At 40.4% G+C, this 26261-nt stretch overlaps 1 protein-coding gene across 4 annotated transcripts; it reads right to left on the bottom strand.

Annotated features, from left to right (window-relative positions):
- Positions 1-554: 554 nt before the first annotated feature.
- On the bottom strand, positions 555-26261 carry idh1 (isocitrate dehydrogenase (NADP(+)) 1). Of its 4 annotated transcripts, none has more exons than XM_078404242.1 (9): positions 25588-25728; positions 24476-24619; positions 17824-18115; positions 13497-13599; positions 12903-13080; positions 11703-11854; positions 10738-10878; positions 6844-7006; positions 556-5805 (listed from the first exon to the last, which is right to left on the bottom strand). In XM_078404242.1, the coding sequence occupies exons 2-9, from the start codon at positions 24598-24600 to the stop codon at positions 5712-5714; spliced, it is 1248 nt and encodes a 415-aa protein (XP_078260368.1). In that variant the 5' UTR covers positions 24601-24619; positions 25588-25728; the 3' UTR covers positions 556-5711. The 4 variants fall into 4 exon arrangements, with proteins under 4 accessions (XP_078260369.1, XP_078260370.1, XP_078260368.1 ...); XM_078404241.1 differs by lacking the exon at positions 25588-25728 and adding an exon at positions 26084-26261 and having other exon boundaries at positions 557-5805; XM_078404243.1 differs by lacking the exons at positions 24476-24619; positions 25588-25728 and adding an exon at positions 21517-21583 and having other exon boundaries at positions 555-5805.

The raw sequence follows: 26261 nt of genomic DNA, 5'->3' as shown, positions 1-26261 counted from the left end.
GAGGAGAGCCAACAAATGCATTTTTCTTCAGATTTCGCACTGAATGATTTTTTTTTTAAGTCTTCATCATCCCCGCATTAATGTATAAAATAAGTGGACCATTTTGCAATGGATTTATTGGAATTATTATTTTTTTAATTACTTAACTGGATTTTGTTCATCAATTGGATGTGACATTAACTGTTTTCGTTGCTATTTGTAGTAATATATCAATGGCCCTTTTCATACAGAGAAGGAAAAATATAAAGTTCTTAACGATGTGACAAATTTATCTCCTAGCAAACTAGATTGCCAGTCACACCCCTCCAAAGGGAAACTAGGACTAGTGTGCTTATGCAGTGAACGTCAAGCCTCTGTAACTGTACGCTATAGAGAACCACCCCAGAAAAAATATGTACATTTACCTCCCAATTCAAAATCCAAATACTGTCAAAACATACCAATTTAACATCAGTTGAAGAATTGTGCTTCTTTACTTGCACTCAGAGAATTCACTTGGCATTTTCATCCAGTTCAATAGTCAATAGTCGTTTATTTGTCACATACACATAAATGTGTAGTGAAATGAAACATTACCCGCAGTTCAACAATAAGACCAATAAGAATAATCAATAAAAATGCAATAACACATACAATCATAAACTAACACCAAACAAAAAGAAACATCCATCACAGTGAGCCTCCTCCAGTCCCCTCCTCACTGTGATGGAAGGCCAGAATGTCTTTTCTCTTCCCCTGCTGTCTTTTCCCGCGGTCAGGCTGTTGGAGTTGCCACATCGGGGCGGTTGGGGCTATAACCCTGGTTGAAAATGCAGTGGCTAAGCAAAGAAGCCAAGCTTGTACATGTTGCAGAGAAAGATCACAGTATTTGCAAGAAAGGTTAAAAATTATAAACCAGTCCAAATACTTGAAAGTTTTGAATCGAGAAAGGTTTAAAAAGTAGTGGACAGTGGCTCAGATCTAGAAAACCCACATTGGACTTTTTGTTCTTGATACAAATATTATGGCATTAAGGCTTTGAGACCTAATTAAACCACCAAGTAAGTAATGGCTCAAATGTGAGAGTATACATGACCAATTTAACTCCAGGTCACACCATTCACACCTAGTAGGGACCAGTGTGCTGAAAGATATGTATTGGGCAGAACGTATTTGCCAACAGTGGAATTCAGCTTCCTGGTTACAAAATGTACCTTGGGACAAAACATAGTTGATGAATTGACATGGGATCTGAAAAGGTGGGAACAGAAATTTATAATGTGGATCACGCCTGTTCAGCTCAAGGTCGGTTTGTATGTAGTAGGGTTCTTCGAACCACCAATTCAAGAACAGTAACCTCTCGTTTTTACAGCCCTCTTTATAACTGATTTTGGATATACCTGTGGGCTGCAACCAATGACTCTGCCAATCCGCACCTCACCCCGGCCGCTAGCAATCCATGTGCCATCACCTCAATGACCTAGTTAGCTGTACTCCGACCTCTAGGCTCAGACCCGACCGCGAGGACTCTGATCCGACCTGGTTTGACCTCGGGGGTCCGACCCGACTCGTCCTGGCCTTGACCAGCCGGCTTCTCCGTGGTCCTCCTCCGTCGTCTGACCGCGTGCCCCAGCTCGCAGCTCGCCAGGAGTCTGAGCGAAGGGCGAGGCAGGCAAACGTAAAGCAGCCTGGATGACGAGGGAAATGGAGGCTTTCGTCGAGTAAGGAGGAGGCATAGGCAGCTGGGATCAAGTGCATCCCTGGAGGAGTTTCAGGAACTCGGGAGCAAGCTAATAAAGTAAATCAGAAGGGCAAAAAGGAGTCAGGAGAGAGCTCTGGCAGATAGCATTAAGGATACCGAGCGCATGGACCACACGTGGCCTACAGCAGTGGAGTAGCAGCGGAGGACACCAACAGCAACACTTCGCCAGGCCGACCGTGAACGCCATCTAGACAACGGGCCTTCATGGTCAGGCCAAGAACCCTACACTTACAACATGACTTGAAAATGGTGCCAAACTGGCGACTCTGTATACCCTCTCAGTATACACCTGCTATACACTTGCACTGTATCTGTGATGCTTATCTAAGATGTATCTAAGTGTGTATGTATAGTGATACTTGTACTGTACAATATACAAAAATGAATTTCACTGTACATTTGACAAATGAAGTACCAATCCATACCATACTCCCCAGTGATTTATACACATATAAAGGGGAAAAGGGTAACCAGTGTGGGGGAGAAAACCAATGCGGTCACGGGGAGAACATACAAACGCCATACAGACAGCACCCGTAGTCGGGATCAAACCTGGGTCTTTGGCACTGCAAGGCAGTACGCTGCACTGTTTAGGAATTAACGTAGCAGAGTTTGCACAATAAGTACTTGCTGAAAGGTTGAGCCTCATTTGTAAATATGATTATGAACATGAAGATGCACATCCTTGGGACAACCAAGCAGTTCTGACTTTCCGTGTGATCAGCTTGCAGGAAGCAAGCAAGCCTTGCACCGTAATCCCAGTGCCAAAGAATTGTATGGTAACATGCCTTAATGACTACCCTCCAGTGGCTTTGACATCCAATATCATGAAGTGTTTCCAGAGTGGTGATGGCACACATTAACTCAGTCTTCTAGTCAGCCTTGATGCACAGTACTTTGCTCACCATCACAACAGGCTCCATCACCCTGGCCCTGAACTCAACGCCGGAGTACCTAGACAACAGACTGCTCCTTTAGATTCCTATTTATCGACTGCAGCTCTGCCTTCAACCCCATAATCCCATCCAAACTCCTGACCCAACAATCAGCACCGTAAAGTCATCCACCCCCCGGATCACTGATCCTTGACCACGATGGGTGAAGATAGGTTCACGAGATTGATCCCTGGGATGGCAGGACTGTTACATGAGGAAAGATTGAAAAGACTAGGCTTGTATTCACTGGAGTTTAGAAGGATGACAGGGGATCTTATAGAGACATATAAAATTATAAAAGGACTGGACAAGCTAGATGCAGGAAAAATGGGCCCAATGATGGGGGAGTCCAGAACCAGAGTCTTAGAATAAAGGGGAGGCTACTTAAAACTGAGGTGAGAAGGAACGTTTTCACCCAGAGTTGTGAATTTGTGGAATTCTCTACCCCAGAGGGCAGTGGAGGCCAAATCACTGGATGAGTTTAAGAGAGTTAGATAGAGCTCTGGGGGCTAGTGGAATCAAGGAATATGGGGAGAAGGCAGGCACGGTTTACTGATTGTGGATGATCAGCCATGACCACAATGAATGGTGGTGCTGGCTCGAAGGGCCGAATGGCCTCCTCCTGCACCTATATTCTATGTTTCTAAGATAGGCGATGTGTCCTGTACAATTTTCAGCACAACTGACTCCATCTACACATCCAAATGCCTCAGAAAAGCAGAGAGCATAATCAAAGACTTCCCACCCCATTCTTTCCTCCTTCGCCCTGCTCCCGTCCGTCAGATGATCAAGAAGCTTGAAAGTTCACACCAGCAGACTCAGGTACCGCTGCTTTCAAACCCCCACACCCCAAATCAGGCTTCTGAACAGTCCTACAATAAACTGGGGTACTGTCTGATTCACCTCAACCCCAATTTGGACTTTGTCTATGGATCTGGATCATGGTTGAGAACTATATTCTGCACTCCACATCATCCATCTTTGCTCGACCTATTATACTTGAGTTTGACAATCCTATTTATGTAGTATTATCTGATTGGATAGCATGCAAAACAAAGCTTTCATTGTACCTCATTTCGTGTGACAATAATAAACCTTGCCCTTCACTCCAACAGGACCAGGCTGCCCATGACATTTCTCTATCTTAATTTTAAAGATTTTCACTTACCAGATGTCGCTTCATCTGCCGACACTCTTCCCCAACCAACTTTTGAAAGTTCCTGTTGTTTACAATGAAAATTGCCATTGCCCCATGTAGGACTTCAACTTATTGACCAGTCTTTACCTTTTCTATAATTTTACGGCCAGTAGAATTATGGTCACTCATACCAACATACTTTGGTCACTTGCCCCATCTTGTTTTCCAAGAAGTGGTCGAGTTTTGCCTCTTCGCCAGTTGGACCATCCACATATCATTTGAAAATGTTCCCGAATGTACTTAAATTCCACCCTATGCGATGCCTAGCGCTATGGCAGCTCCATTTTATGTTTGGAAAGTTAAAATCCCCCACAATTATAACCCAATTATTTTTGCAGACTGTGTTCTTTCTTCATATTTCACAAACTTCCTGCTGAATATTGGAACCAAAAACACAATCCCATCAAATTGATCACACAATTTCTTACAGGTCCATCCGTATCATCTCACTGGACAATCTCCTAGGAATATGCTTTTCATGAGTGTGACCACAACGTTCTCTCTAATAAAAAAACACTTCTGTTCTTCCCTGAACAGTGAAGCTCCCATTTGTACCGCAGAACATTGAGCTGCCAGTCCTATCCCTCCCACAACCACATTTCTGTAATAGCTGCAATATATCAGTCGCATGCCCCAAATTCATCTGCCTTGATGGTCAGGCCTCTTGCATTGAAATAAATACATTTTGCGTGTATGGAAAAAGATTACCAGGAAGTTGCTGGTGGAGGTAGGTGCAATCAGTGTTTAAGACATTTGATAGAAAAGGAGTCGAGACATGTGGGGCAATTGCAGGAAAATGGAATTACTGTAGAGGCCTATCTTGGTCAGCATGGATGAACTGGCCGAAGGGCTCTATAGTATGACTCTACAGTACTAGCATAGCACGAGATTGTTACACAAATATAAACACAGGTATGTGGAACTAATGGATAACAAATGCTAGGTAGTATAAGTTTATCAAGGTAGAAACAGGTATGGTTATACAAATGTGCAATTATACATTTATGTGCAACATATATTAATAATTGTATTCTTTAATTCGACAGATAAATTCAATTATTATGAAATTAAACCTGGTCATCAAAACAAAAGCAGAAAACAAGATTTTAGACACTCCCACTTTGAAACATTAGCCTCAAGATCTTTACATTGAAATTTTATGACCATATATAGTTTCCAGACCAAAAACATTTTAGTGATTGTAAATTAAGTACTTTGGTTTTAAACCATCTTGGAGATATTCCACAATGTCCCCAGGAATTCAAGCTTGTTTTATATTTTGCTTCCATATCCCCAACATTTACCAAATCTCATCTAATTTTGGAGTGGAATCCAATTTTTCTTTAGCACAGATAGCAAAGATTTTTCAATGGTCATTCAAATTTCCAAGGCCAATATTCCAAAAAGAGAGTCTTGAACAAAGTACTCCCATCATTATATTATATCCCTTTGTTTAAAAACTGATAAAGTTTTAACATAAACTAAAGATTACATTACATCTGATTTTTTTGGTATTAATTCTTTCCTTTATGTTATTAACTATAACGTGCCCTTTTTGTTAATTGTAGTGAAAATCTCTTGCTGTCCACATTACACAGTATTATGCTTAATCCCAATAAAAACAAGTCATGATCGAATCCAGCAACTTTTCCATTAGCTCAATACTTATATGATGCGTTCCAAGTGTTATCTGCTAAATTTAACAAATTTCTAAGTGCCATTTTAACATTCAGGATCTAATGAAAGATCTGACTTGGGATAGGACACTCATTCAGTGCATTGAAGTGACCATGATTAACAATGCAGTGTCCGTTTTACAGTGCATATGAAGCAAGTTTTAAAGCTTATGTAAAGACAATTGCTTCTGTTTGAGATTTTCTGCAAGTTTGTCCATGAATTCGAAAGTGCTCAGATAATCCGAGCGTTGCACACTTCAAAACAAAAAACAGTGAATTACAAATAAAGTAAAAGCACAAAAGTTAGACATTTAAAATTGGTTTCATGTTTAAAAGCTAGATATTTTTCTAACTTGCATTTCACAATCTTCTATAGCTTATGCAAATTTAAATGGATAGCATCATCAAAATTCTTTGCTTTGGCTTATTATAATTTACTAACATTCAGGAGAATCTTTAAGTTCATATTGGGCTAATGTTCCCTCCTTATATTTCCATTTTATGTACACAAGTTATTAATATCATTTAGGTCCAGTGTCATAAAACACTAATCCTCACACTTAAACCCAAATGTTTTCATCTTTTCACTAATCTGGACACATGCAAAAGGATCAATACTGCAGAAAACACTCTACATTCATTATGATTTCAGGGTAAGAAACAAAAAATAGAGAGACAATAAACCACTGGGTGAGTTTAACAAAATCTGAAACACTTTTTTGGTCAGGATATCATGGTAATAAGTGCCAAAGTTCTTTGATTAAGTCCTGACTCCAGTTATTTCATGACAACTGGGACATTGATTACAAAGTTAGAGACTGGGAATGTCCAAGACTTTAGCAGAGTTATCCACAAGGATTAACAAAAACTTTGCTTGATAGGTCATTGTGAAGGATCATAGGCCAAAGTTTAAAAGATTTCCAGATGTTAATTATATAGACTATGAGAATTAAATTGAATGGTGTGGCATCTGTGCGCGTCCGCGCGTATAGACCCATGATTGCAGCAATACTTATTAGATGACAGCATTAATCACGAAGATTGTCATATATAAATGATAAAATCTAACTATAAAGTTACATCTGTGATGCCATTGTCTCACCACGATAACTCTGCTGTTGCATGATTCGGAACACAGCAATTAATGTGAACCAGGCATGGGTTATGACTAGCAGGCATGAGTAATTAACAATCTAGAATAGACCTATCATTGCCGAAAGAGTCATCAATTTCCAATAAATATTTAAGATTGGGTAAAATAATGAATCAGCCCCAAGAAGTGTTTATACTTACTTTGGCAGACCCTTGATACATGCAGCCAAATCTTTAGTCATAAAACCAGACTCGATGGTATCTACACATGTATCCTCTAATGTAATACAGAACTTCTTCAGTGCAGAATTGTCATCCAGCTTTGCTCTATGGGATAATCCTCGAGACCAAGCAAAGATTGAGGCTTAACAGAATGAAAGGAAAATAATTATACTTGTATAAAGGCAGGAAAGAGTCATTAATCTTTGGTTCAATAAACTATCTACCATTATAAATACTTGGTATTTCTCAGCTGAAGGAAAATTGGAATTGATACTATGCCACAAGGGAAAGAACACTGGTGAGTTAAATTGGATATAAATGTGTTGAGGATTTTAGGGGGAGCAATTTGAGATGTTAATGAAGAATTTGGGGAAAGGAGAAAGAATTACCAAATTAGAGTGAAAGAAAGAGTTGGTCAGAAATCAGAGCAGTGATTGGAACACAAAAAAGAAATCGATAAAGATTCTTCAATCTGAAATGTGAACTGTTTTATCTCACCATAGATGTTGCCTGACCTACTACATGTTTTCAGCATTTTCTGTTTTTAAATTCTTGGAGTCAATTTTGGAATCATCAATTAAAAACTGATCACGAAGACCAAGGGCAGTAAGGGAGGTTCGGAGAATGACCTGGATGTAAATGTAGATGGTTTGGCAAGTACGTTTGCTGATGACACCAAATTTGGAGCTGTAGTGAGGAAGGCGGTCAGAAAATACAGCGGGATATAGATCAGCTCCAGAAATGGCAGATGGAGTTTAACCAGAGTAAGTGCAAGGTTTTGCACATTGGAAGGTTGAATGTAAGGTGAAGTATACAGTGAATGGAAAAACAGCATTGATGTACAGAGGGATCTTGGAGTCTAAGTTCATAGCTCACCGAATGTGGCAGTGCAAGTAGATAGGGTGAAGGGGAACGGTATGCTTGCCTTCACTGCAGGGGGTATTGAATAAAAGAGTCAGGAAATTATGATGCAGTTCCTAGGACTTCAGTTAGGCCGCATTTGGAGTATTGCGTGCATTACAGGAAAGATGAGACTTTGGAGTGGGTGCAGAGGTTTACTGGAATGCTACCTGGATTAGAGTTTCAGCGACAGGGAGAAGTTGAGAGGAGACTTGGATTGCTTTTGGAACAAAGATTGAGGGAGTCTTGATAGAAATTATGAGAGGCATAGATAGGGTAGTCAGTCAGAACCCTTTTCCCTGGGTAGAAATGTCCAACGCTAGAAGGTGTAGCTATACGGTGAGAGGGGGAAGTTAATGGAGATGTGCAGGGGAAGCTTTTTCTTTACAGAGAGAGTAGTGGGGGCCTGGAGCACATTGCTAGGGGTGGTGGCAGAAGCAGATACGATCATGGCATTTCACAGGCTCTTAGATAGGTACATGGAAGTGCATGAAATCATGTACAGAGATGAGATCAGTTTAACTTGATATCGTGTGAGGCACAAACATGTGGGCCAAAGGGCCCTTTCCACGTTCTCTGTTTTTCTAAATGTGAAGCGATTTTAAGAATTTAAAACAGGCAGGGCATGTAGTGAATGCCATGGCCTTTGGGAAGTGACTGAATGGAGGCCTAAGGGTGCAAGTACCCAAAAGTGACAATATAGGTAGATAAGGTGATAAAGGCAGCATATGGGTACACTTGCCTTCAATTGGTCAGGACACTAAGTAAAAGACTTGAGGCCTCAATTGTCCAGATGCACAAAACTTTGGTTAGACTGCACTTAGTGTATTGTGTGCAGTTTTGTGTAGTACACGGTACAAAAGATATGATTAAGCTAGAGAGGGAGCAGAATAATTCACAAGTATGTTGCTTGGAGTGGAGGCCTTGAGGTATACTAAGATATTGAATAGACCGGATCCATTTTCTCTGGAGCAGAGGAGGCTGAGAGACGACATGAAAGAGTTTTATAAAATGTTGACAGGCAATAAGGTGAATAGCCAGACTATGGTAAAATTTTAAACCTATGCCCTCAAGTGAGAGGGAATTCTTTAAAGGGAATCTGAAGGGAACATATTTCCCCACAAAGTCGTTAGCATCTGGAATGTGCTGTCAGAGAAGGTGGCGGTGAAAGCAGGAACAGTATATATAAAAAAACAAAAATAGTGCAGAGTGTAAAACAAGACACGAGCGCTCGCGCACACGCACACACACAATTCAGAGCTTAGTTGGAGATTGTAGTGTTTAAAAGCCTGGATGGTTGTTGGGAAGCTTCTCCTCAATCTGGACGTTACAGTTTTCAGGCTCCTAACTGAACTGCAGTGACCAGAAATCTGCAACAAAATATTCAGCATGTCAGTCACCGTTAGTGGAGTAAGAAATTGGGTCAGCATTTCAGATCTATGTCCCTCAAGAGAAATGGAAAATTGAGAAAACCTGCATGTTTAAAGTTGCAGATGGGATGCAGGTGTGGGAGGGGTATCTGTAATTGGGTGGAGACCCAGATAATCCAGGTGACACAGTATGAAGAAGGGTCTCGGCCCGAAACATCACCTATTCCTTTTCTCCATAGATACTGCCTGTCCCGCTGAATTAGCCCAGCTTTCTGTATCTATCTTCAGTTTAAACCAGCATCTGCAGTTCTGTCCCACACTAACAACTTGGATGTCTTTAATTCAGGTTTTACCATAGAAACATACAAAATTAAATGCAAGCCTTTTGGTAATTTGGAAGTCAGGACCATGTAATGAAGCTTCACGACTTGCATTTCTGTAATTAAGTCCATTTGAACATATTCTGCTTTCCCAGAACAGCGCCTATCAACCCAATTTTGATTGGTTTGCTGAGTTGTCCAGTTCCAGTCACTGTAATTATTCATGCTCACACAGCAAGAATTGTGCAATAAATGCTTGCCAGCACTAACCACACCCGAAAAGTAAAATTATACCATTTATACTTTAGTTCCTGTTACATTATCAAGTTATTATCTTATCTAGTAAATCTTAATTTTCAAAAATCTTGAGTATTCCAAATGGATTGTTTTTAAACATCTAAAAAGGAGCACCTTTGCCAACTTGAGCACCCAAACTCAGTAGGTGCCCAATACAGGCATGCGAGCGAGGTAAAAATTAAAAAAAGAGGAAAAGATCTGGGGCGTACAACGGGGGTCAAAAATCCGAGGCGTACAACGGGGGTCAAAAATTGGGCTGGAGTTCCAGAGCCCCAGCCGCAGGTTGCAACTTCAACCCACCGATCCGCCGTGGAAGTCCCGATGAGGTCGGGATTGGCTGCCTTGCCCAGCCTAGGTGCCACATTTCCAGGGAGACTTCCAGGGCGTGCGGGGGGTTGAAGTGCGGGGGGTTGCAGAACCCTTAGCAACCTCTAGCGGAATCTAGTGTTCATTACAAGTCTATACATCGTTTGTTTTTCTTTCTTTTTTTTCGATCTGATTTCTCCGTTTATTTGGCAAAGTGAAAAACGCGGAAACCATGCAAAAAGCACGGGAAATGGATTTTTAAAATGCGGAAATCCATGGAAAATTCACATGCCTGCCGATAGGATTCTCAGCAAAAAACTGTTTACCAGGATTCTCAGCTTTAAGTGACATTGGATGAAGTAAAGAACCTCAATGAAAATTCAGCCTTATACATTGGTATTGCCAAAATCTGTATGGACCGCCTTGCATTGAACATAAATTAAAACATTGTATCTCTTTCTTTTTGACTAAAAGATTTCAAAACTAAAATTTGCACAGAAATAGGTGTTATAAATTTCTGTGAAGGACATAGATCATGCAAATTTTCAATTTCTTTCCAGACAACACACATCCTGTGTCCACCATGAAACTCACTTAAGTTACAGCATTATTGTACATCAAATAGAACATTATCCTTGAAAATACTATTTTAATAAGGAAAAACAGCAAAAGCATGTTACCAATGGGATTAGTTGAGGTTTCCTTGCCCTGCTGGTGCATACGGTAATGGCGTGTTACAGTGCCATGGGCAGCCTCCGCTTCCACTGTCTTACCATCAGGACAAGTTAATACACTTGTCATCATTCCTAGTGACCCATATCCTGTGGACAAATAGAAAATTGTCTTAAAAAGACTACAATTAAATTAAACCAATGCTTCTGTAGAATATTAATAAAATTAATAAAGGTAGAGCTGTTTTTTTCATTTCTGTTCAGTCCGTCAATTTACTAGAGCTGAATTTAATATTTTCTTAATACTTTAATTGACCTGTAGGGTTCCTGAAAGAAGGAAGTTTAGTATTTTATGTGCATTGTTAAACTTGGAAATTTAACAAGTTATTTGATGAAGTTATCTGTCTAGTTTTAGTTTAGTTTGGAGATAGGGCACGGAAACAGGCCCTTCGGCCCACCGAGTCCACACCGACCAGAGATCCCTGCACATTAACACTATCCTACACACACTAGAGACAATTTTACACTTATACCAAGCCAATTAATCTACAAAGCTGTCTCCACCTATATCCTTCCTTTGTCCCACCCCCGACATCAGTCTGAAGGGTCTCGTCCCGAAACGTCACCCATTCCTTCTCTCCCGAGATGCTGCCTGACCTGCTGAGTTACTCCAGCATTTTGTGAATAAATCGATTTGTACCAGCATCTGCAGTTATTTTCTTATTTTCTTATAATCTACAAACCCCTTTACAAGAAAACAAAAATCTCGGAGAAAACCCATGCGGTCAGGGGAGGAACGTGCAAACTCCTTACAGACAGCACCCGTAGTTGGGATCGAACTCGGATCTCCGCGCTGCAAGTGTTGTAATGCAACAATTCTACCACTGCGCTACCGTGCAACCCCAAACTATAAATCTATGGATCTCATTATAAACAGCTATTTATACCACAAATAGCTGCTTTCGGCACATTACCTTGCGCAATAGCGTCAGATTGCACATCGCCATCATAATTCTTGCAGGCCCATATGAAACCACCCTCAGATTTCAGTGCTTGAGCTACCATGTCATCAATTAATCTGTGCTCATACCAGATTCTTTTAGCCTCAAAATTAGCTTTGTATTGTCTGTAAAAGAAAGCAATTCTTGGTTAAAGAAAAAATATTTAAGGTCCAAAACAAAGATGTGCTGTTGGATGCCTTACCTCAACATTCATTCCTCAAAGTCAAGCTTTCCAAGCATTTAAATTTACACTGCCCTTATCATTTGAGTACTCAGCTGTTGACTTTTGCCACTGCGTTTTCCCCTTTTAAACAGTATTGTTTCTGGTTGTAAAGTTAAACACGGAATGTTTGAAAGGAATCCACCGGGTGGCGCCTTCAGCGATGGCAGCCTCACCAACGGTCTTTGACTTTTCGACTTTTTTGTTATTTTTAGTGTGTTTTAAAAGTCTGTGTTAATGTTCTCCGGTTTGTTTTATGTGGGGGGTGAGGGAGGTGGTCGGGGAAAACTTTTTTCAATCTCTTACCTTGCCGGAGATGCGATTTAGTTTTCCGGATCGTATCTCCGGTCGCTCTGTGGCCTAACATCATGGAGCTGGTGGCCTTGCTCGAGACTGACTTTGAGCCCCACCACGGGGGCTGTGGACTTGCCATCGGAGCCTGCGATCCCTTGCCTGGGATCAACGCTCCAATCACGGCCTGTGGATTTCACCATCGAGGAACTCGCAGTCTCGGGGAGAGGCTGATGTCGGGAAGCTCCAGTCACAAGAGGTTCGACTAGCCCCGACCCGAGGTCCGATCGCCCAGCGTGGGGGAAGTTGAGATCCCCCTATGTGGGAGCTTGATTGCCCCGACGCAGAGGGCCCGACCGCCGGCTACAGGAGCCAAGATCGTCCTGCCGACGGAAGTCTAGAGGCCCCCGACCGCAGGAGAATAAAGGGAAGATTGAACTTTTTTTTCGCCTTCCATCACATTGAGGAATGTGGAGGAGTCACTGTGGTGGATGTTTATATTAAAATGTACTTTGTGTGTTTTGTTGCTTTTTATTGGTATGACTGTATGGCAAATCAAATTCCTCGTAGGTTGCAAAACATACTTGGCTAGTACAGTATGATTATGAAAGAGGGAGGAGTGGGAGATTATTTTTGGAATGTTTATGCAAGGAGAAAGTTACTTTTCATAGATTTCCTGGAATATGTCCTTGAATCGTCCATCATATCGCTTCAGTATAGTGTTCTTTGTGCTCAAGTATAATGGCCAACCTTTAGCAAGAGCTTGTTGGAAAGAGCTATGAGCAAAGTCCCTAATGGAGCAATCTGTGTTGTACATTCCCAGAGCAACTCCTCCACCATCTGTAATAGAAAACAGTTAGTGATTTTATTTTAAATAAAGCCACACTAAATATACAAAAATTGATCTGTTTGTGCTAATATCCTCCAATTGCTTTTGAAATTTGAGAGCTATTGAAAATAATTGAAGCTCCTAGGTCCTTCTTTCCTGTAACAATAAACCTGATTTACATTCACAAGTACATCTCAGTTTCCATGGAACTTTTCTTGCCCATTTTAATTAAATTATGTGCAAACTTAACCGTGAAAAGTGCACATTTAACATCTCCTTGAGACTGAAGTTTTTGCCTCTGTACCAGCAATTAATACGCAGAATTATATTATATGTCTGATTACTACATGAGGAAGGGGTGATATAGTTCAGTAAATGGAAATGTACTGATTTTAAACTATGCATGTTTTCATCACACAGATCTTACCTTTGAAGTCATGAACAGTATAGGTAACAGGTTCACCTTGATCAGGTATGTATTTTATTTCAACTCTACCAGGGCCAGGTACAACAAAGTCTGTAGCTCTATACTGCAGAGCAGAAGAAATACAGTAAAGTTACAATAATCCAGCAAGCTGGGAGCTTTACTGGTGTTAGACTAATGAATGTTATTTATACATTATATAAAAATGTTTATTTTTCAATCCATATATCATCCTTTTAGTACCCCAACACTTGATTCTGATGAAGTTCATAGACCATAAAAGCCGCCTGACCGGCTGAGAATTTTCTCCAAGCATTTGCAAGTTTTGTTATGATAATAATTCACATTTATTTTCAACTTGTTATATAGTAATTATTTCAGGTAACCTGGTAAGTTCAAAGGGAGTGCACGAAAGAGATAAGGCTGTTCAAAGAAGTATGGTCGCAGAAGGAAAATTAAAAGGGAGCATGGGAACCAGGGGCAAGCAGAGTGCAGTGTGCAGGAATCAGAAGCCTGGCAAGTAGAGAGGAGAATGGGAATTGGGACGTAGTGAGCAGTCAGAGAGCATTGGAATCAGTGCCCCAGCAGGTGCTAGGAAACATTAACTTATTTATTTTAGTACTATATTTTCATTTACTCTATCTCTGCACAATTCACATCCTACTAAAGGCAGCTTGTTAGGTTTCAGGTTCAGTTATCACCTACGTTCCCAATTAGACATCTTGCATTCTTTAATACAGAAAGTGCTTTTAGGACATTTTACAGAAAATCAACAAGACAAAAATTGACCAAATCAAATCAATCTTTGAAAATGCAAATTACATTATTGCTATGGGCAGAGAAAACAAGGATAAGAAATAAATTATAAAATCTGGAAAACTGAGGGGCAAAATTATGCAAATAAACCAAAAATGTCAAGGAGCATGAGGAAAATACAGGATTGAGAATGGAATGGGAAAGCGGCATTTTATGGATGATTTTATTTCTTCCATAATATTACACAGGATACTGTCCAATATTTTACAATAATTTGCAACATTAAACACGTTAAAAGCGATTCATGGAAATGTAAATAAAATTGTCATTGATTGCTGAATTTGTTAACCTTCAGTTTAATTGCATAATATAACGAACCTTGCAAAGCAGTCACTTTGTTTCATACAGATGGAAGTTTAAGGATCACATGATATTGGTTTTAATGTCGCAATATTGTTGCTGAATCATTTTACAAACTCTCAACAATATTTTATCTATCTCCTTAGGTGCCACTGTATTTCTTCCAAGAACAAACGATAGATAGAAACACATCACCCCATAGATTCCCCTTTTCCAATATTTAAAATATTTTTGTTTCTGCTCTAGCATTCCCAGTATATCAAAAAACATGACAGAACATATCTATTCCACTCCATTGAAAGTTGAAACAAAAAGGAAGAAAAATGTTCAAGGAAATGTACAACTCCTGTACTACTAAATTTTGCTCGTACAGAATTCATAAATCCCTACCCAATAGTTTGAGATGCAGAATACAATTTGTGTTCAGAATTTGTGAAAAATAAGTAATTCCACTCTTCGAGATGCACTTGCAGATGTCGTGGCTTTGCACAATGAAGAGTCACGAAACCTATTAACTTTCTGAGAACACAACCCCAACCCCCATCATACTTGTGCATTCAAATGTACAAGGAGTTTACTTTACATTAGTTTAGAGATACAGCACAGAAACCGGCCCTCCGGCCCACCGAGTCCGCGCCAACCAGCGATCCCCGCACACTAACACTATCCTACACACTAGGAACAATTTACAATTAACCTACAAACCTGTACATCTTTTGAGTGTGGGAGGAAACTAGAGCACCCCGAAAAAGCCCACGCAGAACACGGGGAGAACGTACAACCTCTGTATAGACAGCACACGTAGTCAAGATCGAACCAGAGTCTCTGGCACTAACTTAGTTAATTTCCCAAAGATGGGATGTCCAGTCGTTATTTGATTTTATCCACAACTGTATTTTTTTCATTTCTGCAGTACAATATCCAAACACTTTATAGTTGTACAGCACAAATAAAGGCACATTTTTCCCATCGTGTTTATATCTACCATCTACACTTCTAAAAAAATATTTTCAACCCCCTCCAGATCCTGCCACTTACATATGCACCAGGAGCAATTTGCAGTGGCCAATTAACCTACAAACCCACACAATTTTGGGACCGAGGAAGAAAACAAAGTATCCGCATGATATGCCCATCATGACCAGTGGAATGTGTAAACCTCACACAGATAGCACCACAGGTCAGGGCTGAACTTGAGTGACTTGGAGCTGAGGCAGCTCAACTAGTTGTGCCATCCACTCATCAGATAAAGGCAAAAGACAGCAAATCAGAGGACGGGTGGGGGTGCCCTCTGTATAAAGTAGCCTCCTGTAAAAACTACTTAACGTGCATTTTTTAACACGTGAAAATAATAGTTTTCCATGTTAATTGCCTTCCAGTACTGCAGTTTGTCCTTGAAGGTCATGTTTCAGACTGGCCCAATTACCAATTTGTGGGTACCCAAGATAACACTGGGCCTCCATTTACACAGTGTGCATGTTCTTTAAAAGCACTCTGCAAATAGATCTTGTAAAATACATAAATGGTTGGCAGGGAGTAAACAACTTTCAGGACGGATCCATAATGCCTCATAATTAAGTTGTACCTTGTGAGAGTGAATCCATACAAAAAACAAATAACTGTGCACAAATGAAATCACAGTCTGACTGTGCAACATGCTTCTTTTAAAGTGATTTTCTCCAGAAATCAAAGCACCAACTTTTATGCAAGTTGTACAATACTCCTAACATTGATTCAGACGGGCACTCCATATACAAAGGAGATTCCAAATTACAGATTTGTGTGGCCATGTGCATACTCCCACCTTCACATAATCAAGGTTCAAATATAGACAGGCCAGATGAGATAAATGAAGGAACAAATAGCTTACGTCTGCTTCAAATAGAATGGCTTCATATTGGACTGGAGGAAATTAGAAATGTAGCAATTCTTTCTACCAGTAGAAAATGCTAAATATTTTTCCAATTGGTGGGATGTGTAAGAATAGAGAGCATGGGGTAAAAGATAAAGGTTTAAAAGAGGATTTGTGGGGAAAATTTCCCCCACCCCAAAGGATGGTTGGTGACAGGATTTCACTGCCGGAAGGTGGAAGAGGCAGATAACCAGATTCAACCTGCATCTAGACAAGGACCAAGGCATGGATTAGGTGCAAATAAAGCTGATTAGTGTAGAAAGGCACAATGATGTCATGAATGTTATGGATCAAAAGGCCCATTTTTGTGTTGCACAAACTTCTGGCTCTATAATAATTCAAACATACTCGACCAAGGCGATAAAGTCTTCAGAATCAATGAAGAGATCCTAAATCTTTTTATATTTTGCTTCAGGGATTCATAAAATGAAACAGGCATGTGATTGAGGTAAAAAAAAAGAGGAAAAGAGCCGAGCGCTTGCGCGAGGCATACAGCGGGGGTCAAAAAACTGGATTTTGTTTGAAAATTTACACACAAAATTACCAGTTTCAAGCCTCTTTTAGTGCATTTCAAAGTAAAAACAGACATTACAAAATAATGTGAATTTGTCACTGTGTACTAATAACATTTTTATTATTTTAATTAATTTAGTTATATAATCTTGCACTTAAATTTAATTTTTACTCATTACAGTTCCACCACTGATTTTCTGACACTCTTGGTTCCAGAGCTTTGCTGGTTTATCCAGCAGGCCAAGGAAGTCGACTATGGGGATAGATGTTCTGGCTCCAGCTGGGCTGGAGTTCCAGAGCCCCGGCCGCAGGTTGCAAATTCAACCCACCGATCAGCCGTGCAAGTCCTGATGAGGTTGAGATTGTCTGCCTTGCCCAGCCTAGGTGCCACATTTTCGGGGAGACTTCCAGGGCAGGGGGATTTCAAGTGGGCTCTCGTAATTTTGTCCGGATTTCAATGATTAGCGGCTATTTCTCATGGAACCCCTAGCGACTTTCAGTGGAACCCTAGTGTTCCGGGGAATCCCGGTTGAGAAACGCTGCTATAAATCTTTATTTTCTTTTTTTTTTTTTTTTTCTTACTGCCAAGTTAGTCATTTTTTCGATCCGATTTCTCTGTTGGTAAACGCGATTTTGGCAAAGTGAAAAACGCGGAAATCATGCAAAAAGCGCGGAAAATGGATTTTAAAAACGCGGAAATCCGCGGAAAATTCACATGCCTGATAAAAGGTTATCTAGAAAGCAAGTTCACACTAACTAAAATGTTGAGTTGAAATGATTTTGGCTTACCTGGTCACCATATGCATGTCGTCCAATAATGATTGGCTTGACCCAACCAGGTACAAGTTTAGGAATGTTCTTGCAGATGATTGCTTCTCGAAACACCGTACCTCCAAGGATGTTACGGATGGTTCCGTTGGGCGATTTCCACATACTCTTTAGCTTAAATTCCGTCACTCTGCTTTCATCAGGCGTGATAGTGGCACATTTTATTCCTACATTATATTTTTTCACAGCCTCGGCAGCATCAATGGTCACCTGGTCATTGGTAGCATCACGGTGCTCAATTCCTAGGTCATAACTTAAATGGAAAATAACAACAAGTTCAAATCTTAATCTGGAAATTTGACATTTTCTAAATGACATTTCTTTATTTTTCTTGTAATTATAATTATATAAATGTATTAATCCTTCAATGAGCAAAACATGCAACATTTAAACATTAAATGCTTGAACATTTTAACTAATTTACAATACGTGACTCTTACTGCCAAGTCAGTAATTTTTTCTGCATCTAATATCTCTCAAACCAAGAGGCCCCCGAGGACATAAAATAGATTAAATAAACGTGGCAGATTTCCTCTGCTGGAAAGGTAGCGAATTGCGGATGCAGCCCAGACTATCACACAAACCAACCTCCCTTCTATTTACTCCATTTATACCTCACTCTGCCTCAGCAAGGCCAGCAGCATAGTCAAGGACAAGTTGCACCCTGGCCACTCCCTCTTCTCCCCGCTCCTATCAGCCACAAGTTATAGAAGTGTGAAAACGCACACCTCCAGATTCAGGGGCAGTTTCTTCCCAGCTGTTATCAAGCAACTATTATCCTATCACAACCAGAACAGTGTTGAACTACTATCTACCTCTTTGGTGACCCTCAGACTATCCTTGATCAGATTTTGCTGGCTTGACCTTGCACTAAACGTTATTCCCTTATCATGTATCCATACACTGTAAATGGTTCGATTGTAATCATGTATTGTCTTTCTGCTGTCTGGATAGCATGCAACAAAAGCTTTTCACTGTACCTCGGTACACGTGACAATAAACTAAACTAAACTTATGACAGTCTGGTCATTTTATGGCCCGCACCATTGATACTATTTCACAGTATGGATCTTTCTTTATTTACAATAACCTTTAAATTATTTTTTTTTAGAGTGAAATCAAAGGAGGAATCTCTCATTTTCTGGTCAGAATTATGGACAATTTTGGTCCAAACTTTGCAGCCCATTTTAATACAAGTACTACCTTGGGCTTTCCTTCCTGCAGCTAAGGAATTTCACTAACTGACAGTTGCCAACAGACTTTGTTTGGGCACGTCCATGCAGACTTTTCTTAGAACTACATCTAATTCAATATGGCACTCTGAACACCAAATCCTCGGCAAATGTGAACAAAACAAAACCCCAAGCATCTTCAACCACAGTGGAGCATCCCCCTCGTAGGCCTGCAGAAATTAGACTAGGAAATATAAACTAGAAAACAAAAAAAGATGGGATTAAACTAGGGTCGGATAAAAAACAAAACAGAGTACATTTTTTCTGCTGGAATATGACTTCACACCAGCAACGTCATTTTTTTAAGAGACTGTTTAGAAGAAATGATTTATCACAACCACATGGATATAGAGTCAGAGTCAAACAGCACAGAGGTAGGCCATTCGACGTAACTCGTCAATGGCGACCATGGTGTCTCTAAGCCAGTCCCATTTCCCTGAATTTCCCTATACAATATTGCAATTGTACTTCACTCTCCTCCTCTGGAATACCAGATACCCACCATCTTCAGCTCTTGCACTCTCATTCTCTCTTTGAATCTTTCCAATGTATGCCTCTCATGATTTTATAAACAGCTTAAGGTCACCCCTTAGCCTCCTTTGCTCCAGGGAAAACAATTCCTCTGTATCGTCTCTCCTTAACTCATGCCCACTAGGTCCTGGTAACATTCTTGTGAATCTTTTCTGCACCCTCCTTAGCGTACTCGCATGCTTCCTATAGAATGGTAACAAGAACTGCACAGCATAACCCTGGTACGAGCTCACCATCACTGTACAGCTGTAACATCCCAACCTTTGTACTCAAGGCCCCATTCAATGAAGGCAAGTGTGCTGAATGCCTTCTTCACCACCATGTGTAGGAAGGAACTGCAGATGCTGGTTTACACCGAAGACAGATGCAAAATGCTGGGGTAACTCAGCGGGTTAGGCAGCATCTCTGGAGAATAGGAATAGGTGACATTTCAGGTTGAGACCCTTCTTCAGACTGAGAGGCAGGGGAGAGGGAGACTAGAGGTATGAAAAGGTACAAAGAACAAATGAATGAAAGGTATGAAAAGAACAAATCAAAGCCAGCACAGATCAAGGAAAGGTGGAGCCAGCAATGGTCCATTGTTGGCTGTGGAAAAGGTGATAACGAGAGGATACAAACAATGAAACTAAGCAGGATGACAAGAGTGGAGGAGGGTCAGAGAGCGGGAGAAAAGGCAAGGGTTTGTTGAAAAGAGAGAAATGAATATTCATACCGTTGGGTTGCAAGCTACTCAAGCAAAATATGAGATTCTATTTCTCCAATTTGTGTTGGGCCTCACTCTGACAGTGGAGGCGGCCCACGACAGAAAGGTCCAAAGTGGGGCAGAGGGTCACTTGCACCTCCTCCAACCTCATCTATTTGTGGACTCCTGTATATTGGTGAGACCAAGCGCAGGCTCAGTGATCGACTCGCTGAACATCTCCACTCAGTCCGCCTAAACCTACCTGATCTCCTGGTTGCTCAATACTTTAACTCCCCCTCCCATTCCCACACTGACCTTTTTGTCCTCGGCCTCCTCCATTGTCAGAGTGAGGCCCAGCGTAAATTGGAGGAACAGCACCTCATATTTCGCTTGGGCAGCTCACACTCCAACGGTATGAACATTGACTTTTCCAACTTAAAGTAACCTTCGCTTTCCTTCTCTCTCCATCCCCTCCCTCTTCCCCGACCAGTCTTACTGTCTCCGACTACATTTCATCTGTTTGCTATGTTCTTACCTTCTCCCAACAATGATCTATTCTTTTTTTTTTTTTTATATTTTTTATTTTTGAAAAGCATATGTACAAATAGAAATAAAAAAACACATTTGTTACAAAGTTCTTACATAGCTTCAATTTTTAAATTTTTGGAGAGAGAAAGTAAAAATAAAATTTAAAAAACTATAAACTTGGGGAGAGTAAAAGGGTTAAAAAAAACGGATCTAACAATAAAAATTAAAGGGAGTAGATCCGGGAGACAATAACCACAGTTGTACATCCAACCCCTAACTCAATTTTCAACTTTTAATTTAAATTTTTTATTTTAGTCCTGTGCCAAACACATTTACTTTTCTAAAAATTCAATAAATGGAGACCATATTTTTAAAAATAGCTCAGGTTTGTCGATTAAGGCAAACCTTATTTTTTCCAAATGCAGGGTCTCTGTCATTTCCGTAGTCCACATTTTAATTGTGGGGGTTATTGGTTTTTTCCAAAATTTAAGTATTAATTTTTTCGCAGTTATTAGACTGTAATCAAAAAAATGTACCTGACTTACTGTAAAATTTGTAGTATGTTCTGATAATCCTAATATAATTAATTTTGGGTCCATATCTAACTTTCTATTCTACATTTTCCTTGAACTTCATTCCCTTTGTCCTATTTTCACACCTCACAATTCCTTATTTATGTACCTCTCACTCCCGACATCAGTCTGAAGGGTCTCGACCCAAAACATCACCCATTCCTTCTCTCCGGAGATGTTGCCTGTCCCGCTGAGTTATTCCAGCATTTTGTGTCTATCTTCGGTTTAAACAAGCATCTGCAGTTTGTTCCGACACAGAAAGGTCAGTGTGAGGTTGGAGGAGGTGCAAGTGAACCTCTGCCTTACTTGAAAGGACTGTTGGGGCAAGATTTTATGTTCAGGAAAGAGATCAATGTATTCCTGAATGCTAAGAGGGTTAAGAGAAATGATTCAGAAAGGTAGAATCAAGGCTGCTCACCCATTTCAAGAGAGAGCTGGATAGAGATCTTAAGGATAGCGGAGTTAGGGGGTATGGGGAGAAGGCAGGAACGGGGTACTGATTGAGAGTGATCAGCCATGATCGCATTGAATGGTGGTGCTGGCTCGAAGGGCTGAATGGCCTACTCCTGCACCTATTGTCTATTGTCTATTTCCTCTGGAATTGCATTCTCTTATTTGTTATGTTTAAAAGTATTATCCCACTTTTTCCATCCACTCCCTACGCATGAGGGGCAGTTTGTAGAGGCCAATTAACCTACAAACCCACACGCCTTTAGAATGTGAGAGGAAGTCACAGCATCAGGATCAAAACCAAGCCTCGAGCACTGAGACAGCAATTCTACTGCTCCCCCACTGTGCTGCCCACTACACTGCCCTAATTCATAGGCATTTATTTAACCACAATTCATACAACATAAATCTCCCCAGCTTCAAATTTTACCCATCTCCGTTTTCTCACCATATCAACAAAATCCTTGACATTTTTGAATTATTGTTCTTATCTATGAAATAAGCGCTTAATGATAAAATATTTCATAAAATAACAGCTTACAAATATTTCTATCATAAAGAACTCATTTGGATTGTATTTACCATCCAAAGCAATACCTCAACAGCTGATCTTTACATTGGTTATCTTTACAAACAGCACACAGAAGGGAGTTTGAATTCATCCCAAGAAAATGGCACCTATCTGATGGTCCAGCAGAATCCAAAGTCCACTTATTTTGCAATAGCTACATTCCACCCATCCAGTTAAAATAGATAAAAAGGTTAAATCCAAATCTATGTATCAATTATATTTTGGGCATTTTGAATGCACGTTACAAGATAGTCAAAATCTTTTTATTTCAATAAAAATTAAGCAAATATTATTTTTTCAACTTAATTATATGCATTTTGAAGTGAGATGGTATATCATTAACTACTTGCATAGAACAGAAGAACGAAAGGAGGATAGAATGCAGGCTCTGCCCTTGTTTCCCAACAGAAGTTGGCTAACATGATGTAGTTTAAAAAGAGGAAACAGATGGCACATAGCAGCCCTGTTAGCTCTACATCAGTGGAGGTCAAATTATTGGAAAAGGGGAGCGCATAAGTTAACAGAAAGACACAACTAATTCACTTAACAAATTTACGCTGGTTGTCCTTGAACACTGCATAAGCCTAACAACTGAATTATTTTGAGATGAAATACAGAGTTGGCAAGGAGAGGGCATTTGGTATAGTGCACATGATATAGTGCAAGCAGCTTAACAAAATTCTGCAAAATATGGACAAGGAACCGTCAAAAAATAAAATGCAGATGCTGGAAATCCAAAATAAAATGGAAACTGGTGGAAATACTCAGGTGGTCAACCACATCTATGATCTGTGGGAAGAGAAACAGAGCCAACAGTTCAGATTGAGGACCCTTCATCTGAACAGGGAAGGAGAAGAGAACCTTGTTCAGTTGCTAGGAGCAGGGATATGTCGCTGATGGGATAATACCAAGACTGTGGGGATAAGCTATAAACAGGTTATTTGGTCCATGAGTGAATGCATGAAAAGAGGAGCAAGTTAACCACACTGGTGAGTCTGAAGTCACACATAGCCTTATTATTTTTTTTAAATCCTGATATGATTTTCTAAATTTACAATACCCACCTGGCTTGGTGGAATTTGAACTCTGGATGTCTCGTTCGGAACTCTGGCTGTTAATCAAGTAACCTACTCTACACCTGTACACTGTACATTTCTATAATTTTATATATTTGCTATACTTTCCCAAAGGAAGCTATTTACTCAGAGGGATATTAGATTTTTTTTTTACTTACTAGTCAATAATTTGTCACATCAAACATTCCATTGATAGCATAAGTACTCTTTGTACATAGTTAGATAACGACAACAAAGATAGTGCAAGGTACAGCATTATAGCATTGCATTGCCCTTAACATTACAGTGCAACCAAATCAGAAAATTGCTCACGGCAGCCATGATCTGCTTTGGACTGTTCTCCTGCATCTTGTTTTTATGTGTGCTGCATGGAGACATCATTAGAGAAATGCAATGAGACTCAACTAAATCTCAAAATGAATAACTTCTCCTCAATGTACAATCAGGTTTGGGTTATAGATGAAAGCTTGTCAAAAGACTGTGAGGCAACTTAATTTCTGGTATCTTAGGAATCATAAACTGCCAGGAAAAGCAAAATAAGACAAAAAAACAGAAATCTCTTAAGTACATCAATCTGTACTTTAAAAAAATCTGGAACACATCTATAAACCTTTAGAAAACATTCAAGACGTGTCAATATATATTCAAATGATAAACGTGACCAAACTAATAGCACCTTTTACTTATATATGAAATAATTGCAGAATCATACAAAAGGAAATTGAACTGCATTGAAGTAACTCAACCCAAAAGAAAATGCTGAGTCACAATGAGTCTCATCGTCAATGCAGCAATTAGAATTCCCTTTTTTTTTTTTTAGACAGCCAACAACAAAAATAGCCCAAATAGTGAAAAGCGTTCCAAAATATAAACATTTACAATTATGTAAAATAACATTAATTTCCACTTGGTTTGACCACTCAAAACACGATTAATAAAATGTATGTCTTCAATATTCATCAAATTACAACCTGTGTAGTTTAATCTCCAAATAGGGAAAGAGGAGCTTCTCTTTAATCAGATCCCATATAACTCTGGTCATCTCATCTCCTTTCATTTCCACCACAGAACCAACTTGGATCTTTTTGGCTGACATTGTTGTGTTGTGTTAGATTCTGTAGAAAAATGTAGATAGGCATTAATGACAAATTAATCCATGAAGTTAGGTTTTCTTGCTATCAGGTTTCCATTTTGTCAGGATACTGCCAAATATAATTCTTTACACATTAGATCTCAAATTTCAACAGTTCAATTTCGGTATAGCACTAAAGAACTTTGGAAGGTATCTTTATGACTCAAATCACAAAATAGAATAGATAAGGCAATGTGAATTCCACAAAACTGGTTTTACAACTTTAAAACACTTCTGTGCTGTAAACTCACGCAACCACTTTTATGATTTTGCTTTAATCGCATCACTGCAGTCAACTTTCCATCAATTAGCAAAAAATGATCTGTCAATAATACAATCATACCAAAAGGAAAAGGGATTGTCCAAATCATCACCAGACTATGAGACTTTATATAGGCTCATGTATTTTGTGTTTTTATGACTGTTGGCAGATCAATTTCCCTCCTGGGATAAAGTTGTATCGTATTGTTATAGGCAAAGGGACATAGACTCACCGACACTTTCACGACCACTGCTAATTCCCTGTTTCGGTGCCAAGTGACAGTGAAACAATCAAGATCAACGTATATTAAAGAAACATGGTGACCTAAATAAAACAACCAACGTGACTTCAAGGTAATGTCTAATTGAATTAATCCCACTACCAACAATCCTGTTAGTGGAGCCTCCGTCCATTCTTAGGTTGAGTCGAAGGATCTCCTACATCCAAAACATGGAGGAGTTATGACCCAGCAAATAGAACAGCAGGTCATTAACAAGCCAGTGCTTGTGGGACCTCCCTGTATCCAATTCACATTCCACATTGAGCATTTCGAAAGACTTAAGTACATTGGCGAGCCCTTCTTCCCCAACAGGCTAGTCAGATATTCGTCTGAAGAAGGGTCTCGACCCGAAACGTCACCCATTCCTTCTCTCCAGAGATGCTGCCTGTCTCCGGCATTTTGTGTATACCTTCGGTGTAACCCAGCATCTGCAGTTCTTTCCTACGCAGATATTAGTTGCTGCTGTGAGGATAATACTTGACATGCAACCACAATTGATGCTTTGAGCCAGGTGAGTGAACACACGCTTTCCGACAAAGATGCGGGAGCAAGGCAAGGAAGGGGCTTGCCTTCGGAGAGGAGTTTAAAACTATTGGCAACAGGTCAAGGATTGCGACACCAAATCCGAAACGGTGGAAAACGATGGAGAACAGAAATGGAGGAGGAGGAGCCGCCCGCACACAAACAGCCAGCTGCGTTTATTGCAGAAGCACCGCCGCAGTGAGACTCGGTCATTGCAAGGCTGGGTGGGTGCCTGGGTGGATGGATCGGGGAACAAGGGTAGAGGGGTGGGGCGGCTCACGGTGACAACCGGCGCCACTGCGGGAGAGACGCCAGTCTGGCTGCACGGAGAGTCCCTTCACAGGGCTGCTCCCACCAGGGGCCGCCCACGGAAAACTCCTCACCTGACTGAGCTGGTGAGGAGACGAGAAGGAGTTGTCGTTGTCGTTATTGCCGTCGTTGTTGTTATTGCCGTCGTTGTTGTTATTGCCGTCGTCCCCGCCGCCCTGACTCCAACTGCCACTGCCCGAATGTCCCCGGCGCGCGGTAGGGGCGGGGCGGGGGGACGGGGCTAACCCTCCA

Source organism: Rhinoraja longicauda, chromosome 8, assembly GCF_053455715.1.
Source record: "Rhinoraja longicauda isolate Sanriku21f chromosome 8, sRhiLon1.1, whole genome shotgun sequence".
Classification (NCBI taxonomy): domain Eukaryota; kingdom Metazoa; phylum Chordata; class Chondrichthyes; order Rajiformes; family Arhynchobatidae; genus Rhinoraja; species Rhinoraja longicauda.
This window is presented reverse-complemented; position numbering and strand designations above follow the sequence as displayed.

Bases quoted from the DNA above. Each gene is read 5' to 3' on its own strand.
- idh1 (XM_078404241.1), bottom strand. From the start codon at position 24,600: ATGTCAGCCAAAAAGATCCAAGTTGGTTCTGTGGTGGAAATGAAAGGA. The intron at 10,879-11,702 runs GTAATGTGCCGA...ATTTGTCCACAG, and splicing joins ATCTGACGCTATTGCGCAAG to GATATGGGTCACTAGGAATG. The intron at 5,806-6,843 runs GTAAGTATAAAC...TTTGTTTTGAAG, and splicing joins TGTATCAAGGGTCTGCCAAA to TGTGCAACGCTCGGATTATC.